The sequence below is a fragment of the Elephas maximus genome, chromosome 15 (assembly GCF_024166365.1).
Source record: "Elephas maximus indicus isolate mEleMax1 chromosome 15, mEleMax1 primary haplotype, whole genome shotgun sequence".
Taxonomy (NCBI): domain Eukaryota; kingdom Metazoa; phylum Chordata; class Mammalia; order Proboscidea; family Elephantidae; genus Elephas; species Elephas maximus.
This window is the reverse complement of record NC_064833.1, coordinates 55,628,578-55,649,085: the sequence shown is the minus strand read 5'-3', so window position 1 is coordinate 55,649,085 and position 20,508 is coordinate 55,628,578. Positions and strand designations below refer to the sequence as shown.

The window sequence follows — 20,508 nt, the reverse complement described above, 5'->3', positions numbered from 1 at the left end:
AAGCAGTCTGAAATTTTCCATTCTATCTCATTTTTGAATGTTGGGAGGGGTCCACTATCTTGATTTCATGATCTGCTACTGCAATTTGAAAAATGCGATAGAGAATAATCTCAAATATTTCTCTATCTCCAAAGCCTGTTTCAATCTAATAAAAATCTGAGAGTCTAGATTAATTCCTGGCTTGAGTACAACCAGCTATGCATGTTGGGGTACCTCACAGCTTCTGAGAGCTGGTTCCTTTTCTGTGACTAGGTTAATAATACTCACTGTCCAGATATACTTCTTGGAGTAATTGTGAGATTCAAATGGGAAAAAAAAATGAGGAGCACCTTACAAATGGTCAAATTTTACCAGTGCAGTGGCTTATTATTATAGAATGGTAGTATCTGCTTCCAGGATTTTTTGGGGGGGAGGGGGTTTAGGGGTGGAGATGGAGAGGTACTGCCCCTTACTGGGTGGGAAGCAGCTCCCAGCTTTTGGCAATTTTAAGAATTACTAACCATTTGTTTTACCAACAACTGTGTTTCAGAATTAGCATCTTAAGATTCTTCAAACTGCCTGCTCATATATGGTCTACTCGCATAAGTTCACACTTAAAATTAAGAGAAACAGGCTTTTTCTTCATATTAATAGTCCTCAAGAATGTGATTTACAATTAGCCCTTGAATTTAGGTAAAAGTTTGGGTTGGGGAAGAAAGGTTTACAAAACAGCCAGGGATCATGCTTTCCAAGAGCAAAGCTGGGGAGGGGTCAGTTTCAATGGGAGGGGAGGGGGTTGAGCCCTGACCCTCCCTCCCTATGGCTCTCCCTCCCCTCGTAGTGGTTTGCCTCCTGGGTATACTTGGGTCATCTGGCTGATTCACTGTTGCTGTAAAAACAAAACCTCTGTGCTGAAAGCCGCTGGAACTGGGGAAAACTAGTCATGAAAACCCTGACTATCAGCTGACAAATTGCTTGTTTTGCTTGATAACTACCAGCTAGTCTGATAGCTTCCAGACTAGCACAAGTCTTCAGGGGCTAACCAGGACTACAGGTCTGCTTCAGCGAAAATCTGCTGAAATCTCCTCCCCGATGCCTGACTGTGCAGAGCTGTACTTCAACGTAGACCATGGCTACCTGGAGGGCCTGGTGCGAGGGTGCAAAGCCAGCCTCCTGACCCAGCAGGACTACCTCAACCTCGTCCAATGTGAGAACTTAGAAGGTACGTGCAGCTTTTCTCCCCATTTTTTAAAAAAAAAAAAAGGAGAAATGATGTCTCCTTCTGGAAGCATGTTTCCATGGCTTGAGTGTTGAGACCCGCCCAAAAAAACCCAAAGCAGGTCCTTATTCCCAGGGTACAGACTTTGGCAGTCCACGAACTTGAATGAGGAAAAAAAAAAAGGCATCTATACTTTCAGTATTCTGTTAAGTGAGATTCAGCATTTCCTTTCATTATCAATCTAGACAACAAATCACGGTGGTTAGTGTCAGCAGTACCTGTGACTTTGTCACCAACAGAAATGATCAACACTTTCATGTCCCTTTACAGTTCTTGCAGATACCTTGAAATCCATTTGTGCTTTCCCTATTTTAGAATTACAATAGATGTTACGCTCGTCTTTTGACCTCAATATTTAATGCCTTACTAAAGAATCACAACATTTATTGCAATTTTTAAAAATATTTTGATAGCTGTATTTTAATATATCTGGTTTCCTTTTAATCCTATATATTTTTATTATATGCATTTATAACATTATTCAGGGAAAGAGGTCCATAGTCTTCACCAAACTGCCAAGGGGACCATGGCAATAATAATAATAATAATAATGTTAACAAGGTCTGGTCTAGAGAATTTTATTGTAGACCCAGTTTTTCAGTATCTATTGATTTGGGGGAGTCTCTAGTGGGTGCAATACAAAAAGGTTGGAGGTTCAAGTCTACCCAGAGGTGCCTGGAAGAAAGTTTCCGCTCTGACACACATGGGGTCCCCGTGAATTGGAATTGACTCAATAGTAACTGTTTAGTTAGTTAGGTTATTGACTGGGGAGTTTGAAATTTGTCTTTAGCTGAAGCTTAAGAAAAAACTAAGAGATGTGCCAGTTTCGGGGTCAACCCAGATTCTAAAGTTCCAGCTAAGACCTCTGCCAGGTCTAGGAAAATGACCTGGGGGTTAAAGATTCCTGATTTGTAAAATGTGATCGAAATCCCTGCATGCTGGGTTGTACGAAGAAATCAGTGAGACAGTATACGAGAGGACGCTTTAAGCCACAGCATGTTCAAAGTTTTACCAAAGATGATTTCACATCTGTGTAGTGTCGTTATTATTAAGGACGGCTACACTCACTCATTTTGAAACATATTTAAGAACTCAGTGTATGTCAATTAGGTGCTCTGAACGGCCAGATTATTCTAGTTAAAGCAAAGAAGCATTAAACATCAAGCTTCCTAGGAAGAGTATTTGGAAGGCAAACAGAAAAAAAAAAACAAACAAACCTGTGAAGGTGACTTTGCAGGCTGCTCCAGCAAAGCCGAACGCCCGCTCTGACCTGTTAAAGCCAAGTACTGTGGAAATGTCCAAGTTTTGATTCTCTCAGCTGATAAAACTAACTCTGTTGGCTAAGACCCTGTAATCCCAAATCCTCAAACATTTCAGTATCTTAAATTAGGAGTTGGGTGACTGGAGAATGTTAATACTGTATAGAAAAGCTACCTAAACTGAGATAAAAAGAAAACCAAACCCACCGCCGTGGAGTCATTCCAACTCATAGCGACCCTATAGGACAGAGTAGAATTGCCCGATAGAGTTTCCAAGGAGCGCCTGGGGAATTTGAGTTGCCGGCCTCTTGGTTAGCAGCTGTAGCACTTAACCGCTACGCCACCCAAACCCAGAAACCCAGGCCACTACCCCACCAGAGTTTCCTAAATTGAGATAGAAAACATTAAAAACATGGGACAGAGTATAAGTTCTTCCGTAGAAGCCATTCGAATGAATTTAATGGCCAAAGGAATGCGACTTTAAGCCCTAAACAAAACATAAAATATCTTTGTGATACAAAACATGGTTTAGGCCTCTTACAAAAGAGTAAGAAAGAAACCAAGGGCAGCCATTCTAAAGCCATATAAAGAATTCCAGATAATATAAAAGTAAAAAATAAAAATCCGGAATTTTAAAGTTGCTCCCAAGTGTTTTCTGCTAAGGGATCTTTTGACCAAATGATTCAGTTGATAGAGGAGGCAAGAGAAGAGGAGGAAGGAGCACAAGTTTACACACCGATGTTGGCGCCCTGGTAGTGCAGTGGTTAAGAGCTCAGGCTGCTGACTAAAAGGTCTGCAGTTTGAACCCACCAGCTGCTACTTGAAAACCCCATGGGGCAGTTCTTCTCTGTCCTATAGGGTCGCTATGAGTCGGAACCGAGGCTAGGGCACCTAACAACATCTATGTCCGCACTTAGATGACTATGGTACCTTAACAGTTTCAATTTGGGAGAGAAGGAAAGGTTTCAGGCCCTTTTGAAGACCTGAAGAATGACCAAACCCGTTGCGTCAGACGGATTCGGACTCATACCGACCCATTGGACAGAGTAGAACTGCCCCATAGGGTTTCCAAGGAGCGGCTGGTGGATTAGAACTGCCGACCTTTGGTTAGCTGCCAAGTTCTTAACCAGAAAAATACACATGCATGCATACATACAGAAATTTCGGTACAATGTCAGGGAGTTCATCCCCCGCCCCCACAAACCTATCCCTGCACCCTGCCATGTCATTTTACCTCCTGGTTTCTACCTTTCTTTCCTCCCCAAGTTTTTCAACCATTCATTTCACAATTATATTTGAATCTGTGTGCTATTCTACTGTTTGGAGACTTCCAGAAATAGCGAATATGAGTCATCAAACCATGTTTGGGTTATAATGGTTGCTGAGAAAATTGACCTAAATAATGATTTCACTTTCTCAGTTAACAGTTGAAGACCCTGAGGCTTATAACGGTGGTGACCAACCTAACACACTGTCATAAAGGATAGAGATACCTGGGTCTCTTTTTTTCCCCTCTAATATGTCACTGCCTCCTGAATATGAATTGAAGATGTAGGAATAGGTCTGTATCGAGTTGACGTCAGCTCCATTTTGTTCTAGAAATAAGGACTGTCCTATCTGATTGTTTCACAGGGTAGTGGGAAACAATCTGTGAAGAGCAATGCAACTGTCGTATCTGTGAATGCACTTAGAGGCCTAGCCAGCTTCTCAGCTGGATTAATAGCTGAAGACAAGAAATCAAAGACAGTTGTTGAGACAGAAGTTACTTTTGTGCAAAATATGCATTTCCGTTTACTTTTGCACTTCATGCAAATATGAATATAATTTTTTAATTTCATACAAATTATGGCTAAAGAAGAGCAGTGTCATTATAGTACTGCTCTATGTTAAACCCAAACCCAAACTTGTTGCTGTCGAGTTGATTCCGACTCATAGCAACCCTGTAGGAGAGAGTAGAACTGCCCCATAGGGTTTTCGAAGAGCAGCGAGTGGATTCGAACTGCCGACCTTTTGGTTAGCATGTTTTAGAGTCATCTCATCTTCAAAAGAAAAATGTTCTGATGTCAACAAATTGTTTTTGAACCACTAACAGGGATCCTATGCTTTTGAAAAAGAAAAGATAAAGATTGTACAGAAAAGCCTTGAAAAGTCCTAGTCTTCATAACCGTGCTTAATTGTGTGCACAATTGTGTAAGTGTGGTCAGAAATACGCATCTATTCCAGGGTCTGCCCCTGACTAACAGAATAACCATGACTAGTCCCTTGTGACTCAGTCTTTCCAAGGTACAAAAGAGGGAAGCTACTTTGAGTTGCCTTTGTCACTGGTAGTATTTTGAGGTGGTATTCATAAAGAAATTTTAAGTTCTTTAAAAGTGGCTTTGAACCAAAATCATAACCTTAGCGGAACGCAAAATATATATTTAAAAGAATAAACACTACTATTTTCATTGGAATGTTGTTTTTAATTACAACTAAGGCTGCTAAAAAAAAAAAAAAAAGGCTGCTATGTTGTAAGTATTCGTTCTTCTTTGAAAAAGATGTGGTGGTGAAACTAACATTTTAGAGTTCTAGAATTTAGTAATAAATGGGATTTTCTAAAAGAGGTGGTAGAAGTGTCCACCTGGCTCTCAGGACATGGTGAAGACATACTGGAGTGAGCTTCTGCTTTGTCTCGCTTGCCATAATTTTTTGAAAGGGACTGAGGGTAGCTGATTATACCTTACTAAGAATTATGTCACAAGGGACATCACCTTCATTCTTTTTCCACTTGTGTCTTAATTCAACAACTGCATATTAAATACCTTCTAGCTAGGGTCAGAAAGTCCCTGGGTAGCGCAAACAGTTTGCCTTTGACTACTAACCTAAAAGTTGGCTGTTTGAACACACCCAGCGGCTCCATGAGAGAAAGGCTGGCAATCTGCTTTTGTAAAGATTACAGCCAAGAAAACCCTCTGGAGCAGTTTTATTCAGTAATACGTGAGTTTGCCATGACTCAGAATTGCCTCAACAGCAACGGGTTTGGTTTTTTGTTTGGTAGCTAGAGTCGAAGAAGTAAAGATGCATAAGACATATTCTCTGTCCTAAAGAGACCTTCACTTCTAAAGAACGTAAGTATTAGAAAAATAAGAAAACTTTAAAGAGGACAATGGTTCAATACCGATCAAAATCCCAAATGTTTACGTACTAGGCCTAGGAATTTCAAGTCCTGCCGAGAGGCCTGCATATATGTGAGATAACAGGTGTACAAAACTCTTCATGTAGCATTGTTTGTGATACCAAAAAATGGAAATAAGTCAAAGGTCCATCTACAGGCAAATGCTTAAATAAATAATTCACATAATATTCTTTGGCTATTAAAAAAAAAAGAATGAGGAAGCACTCTGATATGGAAATATCAGAAGATATATTAAGTGATAAAATCTAGGGGGGATAAATAAAAATATATGTATATATTCTGTATGTTTGTCTAAATACAAAGAAACAATGAAAGGATCCACAAGAAACTGATTATAGTAGGAACCCAAGGCCAGGGTGAGTGGTCAAGGGGAGCAGGTGGGTTGTTGTTGTTAGTTGCCATTGAGTTGATTCTGACTCATGGCAGCCTGGTGTGTGCAAAGTAGAACTGCTCCAGAGGGTTTTCAAGGCTGTGACCTTTTGGAAGCAGATTGCCAGGCCAGTCTTCCGAGGTACCTCTGGGTGGGTTTTAGCCACCAACCTTTCTGCTTGTAGTGGAGCGCTTAGCCACGTGCTCCATCCAAAGACTGTGTTGGATGGGTTTGTGGGTGATAGCTGTGTACCTACTATCTATTTTAAAATTTAAAGTAAAAAATAAATAGAAGACTCTTATTTCCCAGAGCTTTCCTCTATGCTCCCTTCCACTCCACTACCCACTGCTGTCAAGTCGATTCTGACTCATAGCGACCCTAAAGGACAGAGTAGAACTGCCCCATAGAGTTTCCAAGGAGCGCCTGGTGGATTTGAACTGCCGACCGTTTGGTTAGCAGCCTTATATGCTCCCTTAAAAAATGCTCCCTTAGACATTATTTATTCCTCTAATTATAGCACTTATTTTTTTCTGCCGTGTATTAAAAAACAAATCAGTTTTGTCACTTTCCTGTTCAAAAATACTTCAATGGCTTTCATCATAAGCTTTACTCTTAGTTTAAAAAGCAGTGTTGCCTATCTCAGGAGTCCTGGGGTGATGCAAACAGGTAGACACTTGGTTACTAACTGAGAGGTTGGTGGTTCAAGTTCACCCAGAGGTGAAAGATCACAGTCATTGACAACCCTATGAAGCTAGATAGCAATTGCTCTGCAAAAACTTTCCTTGCAGCCTTGCCACAATCGACATTTTGAGGGAAGGAGTAAAAGCCATATTGGCCTCTGGCCCAAGTAGTGATCACTAATACATATTTCTCAGATATTAAAGAAATATTTTGATCCATCATCCACTCTTGTGTCCTTGTCTCAATTTGTTCAGCAATCAAAGGTGAGACATGAGCCAACCCCCTTTTCTGCTGCTCCTACTCTAAGGGCTCGTTCTAGCTCCTCAACTTCCTTGTTCTAACTTAACCCTGCCCTGCAATTTCCACCCTTCTGTTGGAAACCCTGGTGGTGTAGTGGTTAAGTGCTACAGTTGCTAACCAAATGGTTGGCAGTTCAAATCCACCAGGCGCTCCTTGGAAACTCTATGGTGCAGGTCTACTCTGTCCTGTAGGCTCGCTTATGAGTAGAAATCGACTTGACGGCACTGGGTTTGTTTTTTTTTTTTTGGTTTGGTCTGACCCAAGCTTGATTCATTTAGTCTTGTAAACGCTGAAACTAAGCTGTGCTTCCTCACCCCAGACTTATTCCTGCTGAGAAACACTCTGAGCCATAAGCAAAGGCCACACAGTGGTGGCACACATTGACAGTGTAGAAGGAGCAACTTCTGACTAACCTATGTTTATCCTCCTCCCTATGTTTATCTTTTTGTCAACTCGGAACACATTTGCCAGGGTTCTCTAGCCTAACTCATTCCCATTAAGATGTGATGGAGCTTAGATCTCACTGAGAAATTGGTCACATGTGAGCGTGAACTTCATCAACTATCTTACCCAAATGAGTTGTGTGAACTGGTGGGTATGGGACTTTTATCATCCAACAGTCAAAAAAAAAATCAATTCCCCTCTCATTGAGGAGAGCCAGAGAGAGGGTGAGGGGAGACAGCCATTTTGACCCAGTTTGCCTCAAAGAGGAAGGTCCTGGGAAGGGTGAGGCAGGTATATGGAGGAATGGACAAGTAGGAAATTGCAGAATGTAGAGTGCAGAAGACCTCCTCAGCAAGATCCTAGTTACTGTAATGAAACATTTGAGAATTCCTCTGAAGTCAAAAAAGCTTACTTAGACCACCTCTCACCAAAGCCTATAAACCAAACTCATTGCCGTCAAGTCCACTTCCACTCAAGAGCACCCCTATGGGACAGAGTAGAACTGCCCAAAGGGCTTCCAAAGCTATAAATCTTTACAGAAGCAGACTGCCACATCTTTTTCTAGCAGGGCAGCTGGCGGATTCAAACTTTTGACCTTTAGGTTAGCAGCCGAATGCTTAACCATTGCATTACCAGGGCTCCTTGGCCACTTTTAGATAAGAAGAACATTTTTTGTCTGATTAAACTTAAAATTACCATGTTGTTGTTGTTAGTTGCCATCCGGTCACTTCTGACCCATAGAGGCCCTATGTACAGCAAAACAAAACACTGCGCGGTCCTGCACCATCCTCACAGTTGTTACACGTGAGCCCATTGTTGCAGCCACTGTGTCAGTCCATCTCATTGAGGTTTTTCCTCTTTTTCACCAACCCTCTACTTTCCCAAGCATGATGTCCTTCTCCTGGGACTGATCCATCCTGATAACATGTCCAAAGTATATAAGAGGCAGGCCATTTGTCTCATTTGTCCTTCTAGCCCCAGAGACTGTCACTGCCAGGGGCTTAATTCTTGAGTAATGGCTCTATGTCCAATACTGTAAGCTTAATCAGAAACCTCCGAAGATGTTTTGTAAAGTGTAAATCTTAAGTATTCTTGAGATACACCCCATGAACTGAAGTGTATGGATAACCAGTACGGGCAGTCCTTGGTTACAGAGCATCTGACTTACATGCAACCTGTAGTTACAAACCAACCCCCGTAAAGCCTATTATATTAAAAGCCAGAGGTACATACATCGGTTTGTAGTAACCAATGAGTGCTACTTTGCCATGTGCATCAAAACATTATTACTATTATTACTACTGTATTATGTTAAAGATGTTTTAGTGTATCTGAAAGTGTTGAATGTTTCTGATGCCTAGAAAGGTATGCTATAGACTAAGATAAATATTTGACTGATATTAGATATGAACTGTACCTAATTGCTCCGATTTACATACAAATTCAACTTAAAGACAGATTTAGGAACCGAACTGTTTCATAATCTGGGGACTGCCCGTATTAGTTTTCTCTCCTCTGCTAGACTTGAATTCCTGAAATAGTTGGTCCCATTTCATTGTTTTTGGTTAATGGTGCTTGGTATACGACTCTATCTAGTTGATTCCATTCTCCTTCAGAGAATACCAGTTTGTTATGGAAATATTCTTTCTGGTACAGAAGAATCTAAATGAGGAATTTTGACACTGGTAACTCACTGGGAGCCCTGGTGGCACAGTGGTTAAGAGCTCAGCCGCTAACCAAAAGGTCAGCAGTTCAAATCCATCAGCCACTCCTTGGAAACTCTGTGGGGCAGTTCTACTCTGTCCTATAGAGTTGCCATGAGTCAGGATCAACTTGGAGACAATGGGTTTGGTTTGGTTAACACTCACTGAACTACGTAATGAAGTGCTGTGTGACTGCACATCGTTTATTGACTCCAGGTTTTAATTACAATTGAATCTACTAATTTTTGAGGGTCATCTGTATGACAATAATTATACAGTGAAAACTGAGACCCGGAACTCGATGGGACTGCCTTGTTTTTCAGGGTCTTGCAAGTTTTCTGTCTTTGACAGAGTGTGGTCTTACCACTTTTCTATCACTTGTTTTAGTGGAAAATATTTGAGTTTTCCTTCTCTGACAGGTTTCTGCCTTCTACAGTTTCCAGCTTTCACAGATTTTACTGTGTTAGGTGCTATGGAGAATATGAAAAAGAATAAGATTATACTCACTCCCTAAGTAACTATCGAGTTGAAAAAACCAAACCAAACCCATTGCCGTTGAGTCGTTTCTGATTCATAGCAACCCTATAGGCCAGAGTAGAACTGCCCCATGTGGTTTCCAAGGAGCACCTGGTAGATTCGAATTACCAACCTTTTGGTTAGCAGCCATAGCTCTTAACCACTACGCCACCAGGGCTTCCAATCTAGTTGAAAGTTATCATAATAAGTTAAAAAATTGATCATTAAAAGTATGAGAACAGTTCAAACTTATAGACAAGAATGCAAACAGTAATTATGTCCAGAGAGGGAAAGAATACCTCAGGTAAGGTGAAGGTTTTGCAGATACACTTAAATGGGAACCTAAAGGATAATACCAAAAAAACCAAAAACCAAAAAAAGACCAAACCCAGTGCCCTCAAGTTGGTTCCGACTCATAGCGACCCTATAGAACAGAGTAGAACTGCCCCATAGAGTTTCCAAGGAGCGCCTGGTGGATTCGAACTGCCGACCCTTCGGTTTGCAGCCGTAGCACTTAACCACTATGCCACTAATAGACCGTGAAAAGGCCAACGAGATTAGGGGGTGGAAGAGGTGGATTGGGATGGGAAGACATTCTAGACATTTTAGAACTAGTGAATTAAACAAGTTACTTTTGTGCCTCAATTTCTTCATCTATGAAGTGGGGATTATTGTTAAGGTTAAGAGATAATGTATATTAAAACCCTCCTGTCAGTGATAAAACACTACAAACATTATAAAAGTTTTTTTTTTTTTTTTTAATCTGCACAAAGTTCTTATTTGCTCCAACTTACTTGGGTCATTACAAGATCAAAACAATTCTTAGGAAACTTGAGGGAGGGAGTGGGTGTGGAGAAATGAGGGGGAGAAGCAATTAAGAGATCACCACAGTAATCCAGTTATCAGATCCTAAACCAGGGAGCGAAAAGTGGAAATCAGAAGAAATGGAGGAACAATCCAGGGGATTTGGAGTAATGAGGCACCAAAGAGGACACTGAAGTTTCAGCATCGTAAGAATAGTAGTTAAGTTAGAAGAAATGGAGGAAGTGTCTGGTTAGGAGGAAGGATTTCACTGATGTTTGAGTAGTAATGAGATCTGATGGATCATAATGGTCCAATCTTGTGGTGCATGGGGTCACCATGAGTCAGGGGCTGACTCGATGGCAGCTAACAACAGCAAGGACTATTGAATAGGTTATGTAGAAATCATGAAAACGTTTCAGAGAGACATTCCAAAAACTAAAACTCTACAGCCATTGAAAACCATATGGAGCACAATTCTACTCTGACAAACATGGGGTGACCATGAGTTGGAACTGACTCACGGCACCTGGTTTATCATCGCATCAGAAGAAATATTTCAGATTCTAAGATTTTTTTAGAATCTAAATGCAAATGTCCCTTTGGATTCAAGTTCTTGTTGGTTGAAGAAGAGGGGTTCCCTCTTGTTGCCTCTTTGCCCCTCTGTCAACTACAGTATTACAAGATTTCTACAGGCTCTGGGACATTTAGGTTCAGGATCTCACTGGCAGCTGAAAGGTTACTCTGCTTAAAAGAAACATATGTCACATGAGCAAAATATCATGGTTTTGAAAGAAATACCATTTGTGACACTTCTGTTGGCAAATATTCCCGTGCTGAGAATGTAAACTGTCAAGTAGCATAAATACCTGAACTGCCAAAATAAAAGCCAAACAAGATATGACAAAAAAGAAAAGTGTAATTGTTTTAAGTCAATTAAATAGATAACTGAACAAATAAATTCTGCAGGCAAAGAAAGAGGATGTGAGATGCATCATCTGCTCTAGACATGTCGACGAATGCCCCGTACCCTGAATCTTCACCACACAACCACATCCTGCCTGACTGCAGACCCACTCTCCCCACCTGCCCCCTTCAGCGACCAGAGTAGTCAGTTTGTACCCCATAGTGGCTTGTTGTTCTCAGCATAAAAGACGTCATACCAAGCCAACCCTGCCTACCTCCCTAGCTTCATTTCTTACCTCTCCCTTTCTCTCAATGCTTCAGCAACACTGAGCTGCTTTGAGCTTCTTGCACATACCATGTTGTTGTTGTGTATCACTCAGTCAATTCTGACTCAGTCATAGTGACCCTATAGGACAGAGTAGAACTGCCCCATAGGGTTTCCTAGGCTATAATCTTTCATGGGAGAAAATCACCAAGTCTTTTCTCCCTCAGAGCTACTGCCGGGTTCGGTTAGCAACTGAGTGCTTAACCATTGCACCACCAGGGCTCCTTTGCACATACTATACCTCTCTTGATTCGTGGAATGCCTTCCTCCTACTCTAACATGACATTTTAAGGCTCACCTCTATCTAGCTTAACCTCCTTCGGGAAACTTTCCTGGACTTCTCACAAGTTCCATTCCTATGGTTCAGTCTCTACTTTTTCTATGTTCCCATAAATCAAGGTTCTTGTCTATATCATTAAACTTATCACATTGTTTGACTTCTCTGTTTGTGGTACCATTAAGTACAAGAAATATGTCTGGTTCATTTTTGGGTTTCTTGTAATTAACAGCAGTAAACCCCCCAAAAATCAAACCTGTTGCTGTCAAGTCAATTCTGACTCATAGTGACCCTATAGGACAAAGTATAACCACCCTGTAGGGTTTCCAAGGAGCAGCTGGTGGATTTCAACTGCCAGCCTTTTGATCAGCAGCCAAACACTTAACCACTGTGCCACCAGGGCCATTGACAGCAGTAGTAGATGCTTAATAAATGTTTGAATGAAAGAATCATGACTTATTAATTTCTAGGATGTTATACTGGCTCCAACATGGTGCTTAAGATATTTTCAATATTCAGATATTCATCAATATTTAATTGCTAAATACTGTGCAAGGAACCACAGATAAAAGATAATATATCTGCATTTTTGGAGTTAACGTACTTAAGACTACATAATACACTGAGTAGGTACTATGCTAAAGGTATTATCAAAGCACCTTGAAATTCAGATGAGTGAACTTGAATAATTCCGCCTGAGAGAATTAAGGCTTTAGAGAGCAAATGACATTCTCATTTAATCTGTTGGCACTATAATACAGGTTTTAAGTGGCTTTGAAGTCAGACAAATCTGGCTTTGAATCCCAGTTTATCTATGTGATTTTGAGCAAGTTATGAACCTCTCTGAGTTTCAGTATTCTTATTGTTCCCGCCTCATGGGGTTGCCATGAGTTTGGAAGGAGATCATACCTTCATACAATGTTGTTGTTAGCTGCCATCCAGTCAGCCCAACTCAGAACAAAACACTGCCAGGTCCTGTGTCATCCCCATCATCAGTTGGCAGTCAAACCCATGTGATCCATAAGGTTCTCATTGGCTGATTTTTGGAAGTAGATTGCCAGGCCTTTCTTCCAACTCTGTCTTAGTCAGAAAGCTTGGCTGAAGAATGTTCAGTATCATAGCTCCACACAAGCCTCCACTGACAGGCGGGTCGTGGCTGCCTATGAGATGCATTGGTTGGGAATCAACCCGGGTCTCCCCCATGGAAGTGAGAATCCTACTACTGAGCCACCAATGCCCTCATGCTGAATACGATACCTGGTACATAATGAGCACTCAACTACTGGTGACCTTGAAGGATACGTTACAATGAGCAAGTCTGAAAGCCGGGGTGGGGCAAGGGGAATTCTGGAGAGAGGGGTCAGCATTAACAAAAGTATTCATGCTTGGGACACAGGGTTTGTTCAGGAGGAAGTGACAACAAATGTACCTGGAATTTAACTGAATCCCATTAGTTAACAGCCAGAAACATTGCCATTCAAGGGATGCTTGGCATGCTGCAGGGAAATGATGTTGGATTTTAAGAGTAGGAAGACCTATCCCCTAGCCCAAGCACTACCACTATACAACTGTCCTTTAATCCTACTGAGCTTCAGTTTCTTTTTCTGTAACAGAAAGATATTGAAATAAAATAGTGATTATTCTCCATCCTACCTCCAGCATCTGTAGCAGATATTACTAATAAATTACACTTTTCCACCAAACTGGGATGGAGCCTTAGAACTTGCCCATCTCAACAGTTTTCTAAGCAGCTATTCCCAATAGACTGAAACTGGCTAGGTAAAACTTTCTGGCTGTGTCTGGACTAGATGTTTGACAATGCTCTTTTCAGCTCTACTTAACGATACAGTAAAACCTGCGAAAGCTGGAACCTGTGTAAGGCAAAAACCTGTCAGAGAAGGAAAACCCAAATATTTTCCACTGATAGAGAGCAATAGAAAAGTGCTAAGATTGCACCCTGTCAAAGGCAGAAAACTTGTGAGACCGGGAAAAACAAGGCAGGGCCTTCGGCTCTCTCAGGTTTCGATGTACTAGATTTTTTAGGTACTTGAAAATGTTAATGGTGTGCTAAGCCAAAAATCTAGTTGCCATGCCTTTGGGTGGGTTCAAACCCTCAATCTTTTGGTTAGTAGTCGAGTGCTTAACTTTTTGCACCAACAAGAGACTGCTAATTTTATACTAGAATAGCTATGTTATTGTTAATCCACTGCCATGGAGTCATTCCAACTCGTAGTGACCCCATAGGATTTCCAAGGCTATAAATCTCTGTGGAAGCAGAATGCCACATCTTCCTTCTGAAGAGCCACTGGTGGTTTCAAGCCACCAACGTTTTGGTTAACAGTCCATCCGTTTAATTATCTGAGTCATGGTGACCCCCTGTGTGCAGAGTAGAACTGATGCATAGGGTTTTCAAGGCTGTGACCATTTGGAAGCAGAACACCAGGCCTGTCTTTGAGGCGCCTCTGGATGGACTTAAACTGCCAACCTTTTGGCTAATAGTCGAGTACTTAACCGTTTGCGCCACCCAGGGACTCCTAGAATATCTACATTAACATTGAATTTTCCATTGCTTTAGAGATCAATACTGAAATCTAAATTATATATGAGTCTATGTTAAGGCCACACATAGACTCGTATATAAGGTTGACCACTTGTCCGTTACTTTGTCATGCTGCGGTGGCTTGCCACCGGTATTCAAATACCAGCAGGATCACTCATGGTGGAGAGGTTTCAGCAGAGCTTCCAGACTAAGACAGACTAAGAAGAAGGACCTGATGATATACTTCTAGGAAAAAAAAAAAAAAAAGACCAGTGAAAACCTTATGAATAGCAGCAGAACATTGTCTGATATAGTGCCAGAAGATAAGCCCCTCAGCTTGGAAGCCACTCAAAATACGACTGGGGGAGAGCTAGCTCCTCAAAGTAGAGTTGACCTTAATGACGTGGATGAAGTCAAGCTTTCAGGACCTTCACTTGCTAATGTGGCATGACTCAAAATGAGAAGAAACAGCTGCAAACATCCATTAATAATCAGAACATGGAATGTATGAAGTATGAATCTAAGAAAATTGGAAATTGTCAGAAGTGAAATGGAACTCATAAACATCAATATCCTAGGCATTAGTGAGCTGAAATGAACTAGTATTGGCCATTTTGAATCAGACAATCATATGGTCTACTATGCTGGGGAGGACAAATTGAAGAGGAATGGCGTTGCATTCATCATCAAAGAGAAGATTTCAAGATCTACCCTGAAGTACAACGCTGTCAGTGGTAGGATAATATCCACACACCTACAAGGAAGACCAGTTAATATGACTATTATTCAGATTTATGCACCAACTACTAATGCCAAAGCTGAAGAAACTGAAGATGTTTATGAACTTCTGCAGTCTGGAATTGATCAAACATTCAATCAGGGTGCATTGATAATTACTGGTGATTGGAATGCTAAAGTTGGAACCAAAGAAGAAGGATTGATATGTGGAAAAAACGACCTTGGTGGTAGAAGTGATGCTGGAGATCACATGATAGAATTTTGCAAGACCAATGACTTATTGATTGCAAATACCTTTTTTCAAAAACATAAACTGCAACTACACACATGGAGCTCACCTGATAGAATATACAGGAATCAAATCCACTACATTTTGGAAAGAGATGATGGAGAAACTCAGTATCATCCGTCAGATTATAAAGAAATGTGCAAAGACCTGGAGTTAGAAAACCAAAAGGGATGAACACGCTCAGCATTTTTCAAGCTGAAAGAACGGAATGAAGAGAAAATTCAGGCCTCCAGTTGCAATTTTGAAGGATTCTTTGGGTAAAGAAAATGGAAGGAATACACGGAGTCACTGTACCAAAAAGAATTGGTCGACATTCAACATCATTCATATCACACTTAAGTAAAATTTTGCTAGGATAATTAAAAAACTGTTGGAGCAGTACATTGACCGTGAACTGCCAAAAATCCAAGCCAGATTTGGAAGATGATGTGGAATCAGGGGATATCATTGCTGATGCCAGATGGATCCTGGCTGGAAGCGGAGAATACCAGAAAGATGCTTACTTGAGTTTTATTGACTACGCAAAGACATTTGACTATGTATCATAACAAATTATGAATAGCATTGCAAAGAATGGGAATTCTAGAATACTTGATTATACTCAGGCAGAACTTGTATATAGACCAAGAAGCAGCTGTTTGAACAGAACAAGGGGATACTGAAAGGTTTAAAATCAGGAAAGGTGTGCATCAGGGTTGTATCCTTTCACCATACTCATTCAGTCTGTATGCTGGGCAAATAATCTGAGAAGCTGGATTATATGGAGAAGAACGCAGCATTAGGACTGGACGAGGACTAAATAACAACCTTCGATATTCAGATGGCACAACCTTGCTTGCTGAAAGTGTAAAGAACTTGAAGCACTTACTGATAAAGATCAAAGACTATGTACAGCCTTCAGTATGGATTACACCACAACATAAAACAAAAATCCTCACACCTGGACCAATAAGCAACATCATTACAAATGGAGAAAGTGTTGAAGTTGTCAAGGATTTTGTATTACTTGGGTCTATAATCAATACCTATGGAAACAGGAGTCAAGAAATCAACCAACATATTGCATTGGACAAATCTGCTGCAAAAGACCTCTTTTAAGAGTTAAAAAGCAAAGATGTCACTTTGAGAACTAAAGTGCACCTGACTGAAGTCATGGTGTTTTCAATTTCCTCATATGCATATGAAAGCTGGACGATGAATAAGGAAGACTGAAGAAGAATTGACGTCTTTGAGTTGTAGTGTTGGCAAAGAATATTGAACGGATTGCCAGAAGAATGAACGAATCTGTCTTGGAAGAAGTACAACCAGAAAGCTCCTCGGAATCAAGGCTGGCAGGACTTCATCTCATGTACTTTGGACATGTTATCAGAAGCGACCAGTCCCTGAAGGACATCATGCTTGGTAAAGTAGAGGGTCAGAGAAAAATGAGATGGATTGACACAGAAGCTGCAACAATGAGCTCAAACACAGCAGTGATTGTGAGGGTGGCACATAGGGTTGCTGTGAGTCAGAACTGACTAGATGGCACCTAACCAAAACATCATGTTAAGGTACGTAGGGGCCTTGGTGGTGCAGGGGCCAAGTGTTTGGCTGCTAACTGAAAGGTTGGCTGTTTGAAGCTTCCAGCCACTCTTTGTCAGAAAGATATGGCACTCTGCTCCTGTAAAGATTTACAGCCTTGGAAATCCTATGGGGCAGTTCTACTCTGTCTTAGAGGATTGTTATGAGTCAGAAACAACTCAATGACAGTGACTATATTAAGGCCTAATGAGGTAACAATTAATTATTTAACATAAAGTTATCATAAATTCAGTTAATATTGTAAAGGCTATCATGCACGCCCAAAATTTAATCTGATTTGGGATTTCGTTTAATTTCAGATCTGAAAATTCATCTCCAGACCACTGATTATGGCAACTTCTTGGCCGATCAAACAGGTCCTCTTACTGTTTCCATCATCGATACCAAGATGAAAAAAAAGCTATGCAGAGAATTTGAATATTTTCGGAATCATTCCCTGGAGCCCCTCAGCACATTTTTCACCTACATGACGTAAGTGACAACAGATAAACCTATTAAGCCCCAGTTTGATTGTGCAAATGACTCATAAAAGTTACAGGTAGGGTATTAAGCTGGAGTGGCCTTTCCTATTGTTTGTAAGCTGGAATACCTCTAAATTTTAGCAACTATAAGCTCACAGAACATTTTTACTATTAGAAAACAGATTTTATTTACTTATAAAAATAGCCACGTGGGTGGTACTATCCTCCACATAAAGGATTGTTTTCATTTTTCATCTTAAAAAATAATCAGCAGTACTGATGGTTAAGGTGTTCTGGCTATTTCTACTGAAGGTGAATATTATGGGACATTTTTGGATCATTTGTCTTTGAATGGAGGTGGGACTGAAGTATCAAAAATTGTCAAGACCACACCTAACCCTTCCTGATTCCCATAAGACAGACAGAAAGAGTGGCCCTGTCACAGTTATATGTGTTCTATTTTTTTCCCCCTTCATTACCAATGGTTCCAGCTTTTTCAGTTTGAGGGCTCCTCATTCTTAAAAACGTTTGAACTCCCGCACAATAGCAAATTGTACTTTTATTAATTCAGTTAATGAGTTTTACTTAGTGATTAAAAGGGGCATTTGAAATGACTTTGTGCCTCTCCAATAGTCTTAGCTGACAAGCCAGAACAAATGTCGTCAATGGATGAGCTGTTTTTTACATAGACACATTTTAGATGTAATGTACACAATTGTGCGTGCCAGGTCCAGTCCTGAGACTGGTGCCCAGCACATGGGGATTCAATATATTTGTTAAAAGAAGCAAAAAATGAAGAAATGCAACATTACAGAAACTAGAAATTAATCAAAAGGGAAGAGAAGAATAGGACTTTTCAGTGAACACTGTGCTTGGCTGTAGAGGTAGGAAATTAGAGAAATTTTGTATGAACAAAAGAAACAGATCATTGGGGTTTGTCGAAGTGTGATATTGGGAAGTGACCACGGATTTCCAACTGAATACGAGAATGGCTGAATGATGTCAATGGTGCCTTCTGAAATGAAAAGCCAACTTTGTACCTCTGCTTCAACCTCCACCTGGTGGATTGGGCTTGGGCAGGGGCCTATCTATGGAACATGGCACCTAGGGCAATTAGTGTTAAGTTGCTGAACAATCTCTCATAGCTGGCAACGCACCTTCCTGCTAAGGTATAGCCTTAGCTACACCTCTACTTGGAACCTTGTAACATGACTTCATTGCCTCAAGCACCAGTCACTAAAAATGATCAGCTTATCCAACCAGAAGGATACTCTTTCCATTCTTTATGCTTTCTTCTTTCCATCTGTTTCTCTATCCGTCCATTCTTGTGTTCTATAAATAACAGTGACTCTCTCCATCAGGCACCTTTATAGTCGGTGAACAAGACAATGGAGCTAAGAATATCCGAATGTATCTGTGAAGCTGAACAAAGCTAAATAGACTCTAACTGCTGAACATGACTTTAAGTTGAGGGTAAAATAACGCATAAGTCAGCAAGATTCCTCACACTGTGCCAGATATTTCTTGAAATCTAAATATGGCAATCAGAAAATATTCTGGAAACAGAACTGCATTTTCAGGCCTTAGGCACAGAGGAAAATCAGTGTAACCTTCCTGCTGTTGATAGTGGACAAGACCAGAAGTAAAGGCCCTTTTGTTTGGCATTTAATATCACATCACACTATTCGAATATCAAATTTACTTAATGAATAATTAAGGAAACAAACAAACAAAAAAAAAGGTAAGTCAAGGGACAAGATTATAATTGCTCCAAGAGTTCAGAAAGGTATCCCTCCATTCCACGTGTCCCCTTGTTCTCACCCAGTTCCTCTCCCCAAAAGTAACCACTTTCAGTTTCTCAACTATTTTTTCCAGAAAAAAATATTAATGTCTCTGTGTGTATTAATACACACTCTCCACATCCCATCCCCACATTTCAAATTTATACAAGTGTAATCATATTCCTTCAGTACTTTTTTCACACAACTACCTAGATTTTCATGTTTCGTGTGTACCATGACAGTTTACAAGTCATCCATTGATGAGTAACTAAATTGCTTTTTTTTTCCGTTACAAAAACATTTGTGATTCATTTCTTTCTATGCAGCTCTTAAACTTATTTTTAAGTGGTAAGCTGAAGGGATATCCATTTTTTATTTTGGTAAATATTGCTAAATTATTTTCCACAAAGGTAGCACCAATTTGCACCCCCAAAACAGTGCATGTGAGCACTTGTCCTTACACCATAACCAACACTGGATATTATCTTTTTAATTTTTGCCAGTCCAGTAGGTTAAAAAACAGTATCTCTTTGCTTCAATTTCTATTTCTTTGTGAGTGAAATTGAACATGATTTCACATTTATTAGTCATATGTATTGGCTGCCTATCTTAGTTACCTAGTGCTGCTGTCACACAAAAAAATACCACAAGTGAGTAGCTTTAAAGAAGAGAAATTTATTGTCTCACAGTTGTGGAGGCTAGAAGTTCAAATCAGGGCATTGGCTCCAGGGGAGGATCCTTCCCCATCGGTGGCCCCAGGCGTATTTTTCTTTTCGCATTCCTTGGCTTGTAGACAGTTCTGCCATGGTCTCTTCTCCTTGTCTGTATCTTTCTCTCTGTGTCTGTGTTCCCCTTTATGAAACACAACTCAGAAGTAATTATGTTTAGGACCCAACCTATTCCAGTATGACTTCATTAGCATAACAAAAAACCCTATTTCCAAACCAGGTCATATTTACAGGTATAGGGGTTAGAACTTCAACATAACTTTTGGCAGGACACAATTCTATCTATAACACTCCACCCTTTGTCTCCCCAAAATTCGTATCCTTCCCACGTGCAAAATATATCACCCCATCCCAGCATTCCCAAACTTTTAACCCA

The 20,508-nt window shown here is 40.5% G+C and overlaps 1 protein-coding gene across 2 annotated transcripts in view; it reads left to right on the top strand.

Moving 5' to 3' along the window:
* The first annotated feature begins 848 nt into the window (after positions 1-848).
* ATP6V0D2 (ATPase H+ transporting V0 subunit d2) overlaps positions 849-20,508 on the top strand; it is a 53,684-nt gene continuing 34,024 nt past the window's right edge. For both annotated transcript variants that reach the window (XM_049854082.1, XM_049854081.1), the window contains exons 1-2: positions 849-1,201; positions 17,462-17,633. In XM_049854082.1, coding sequence (XP_049710039.1) covers positions 1,072-1,201; positions 17,462-17,633 — 302 coding nt within the window. In that variant the 5' untranslated portion in view covers positions 849-1,071. The remainder of the gene's footprint in view (positions 1,202-17,461; positions 17,634-20,508) is intronic.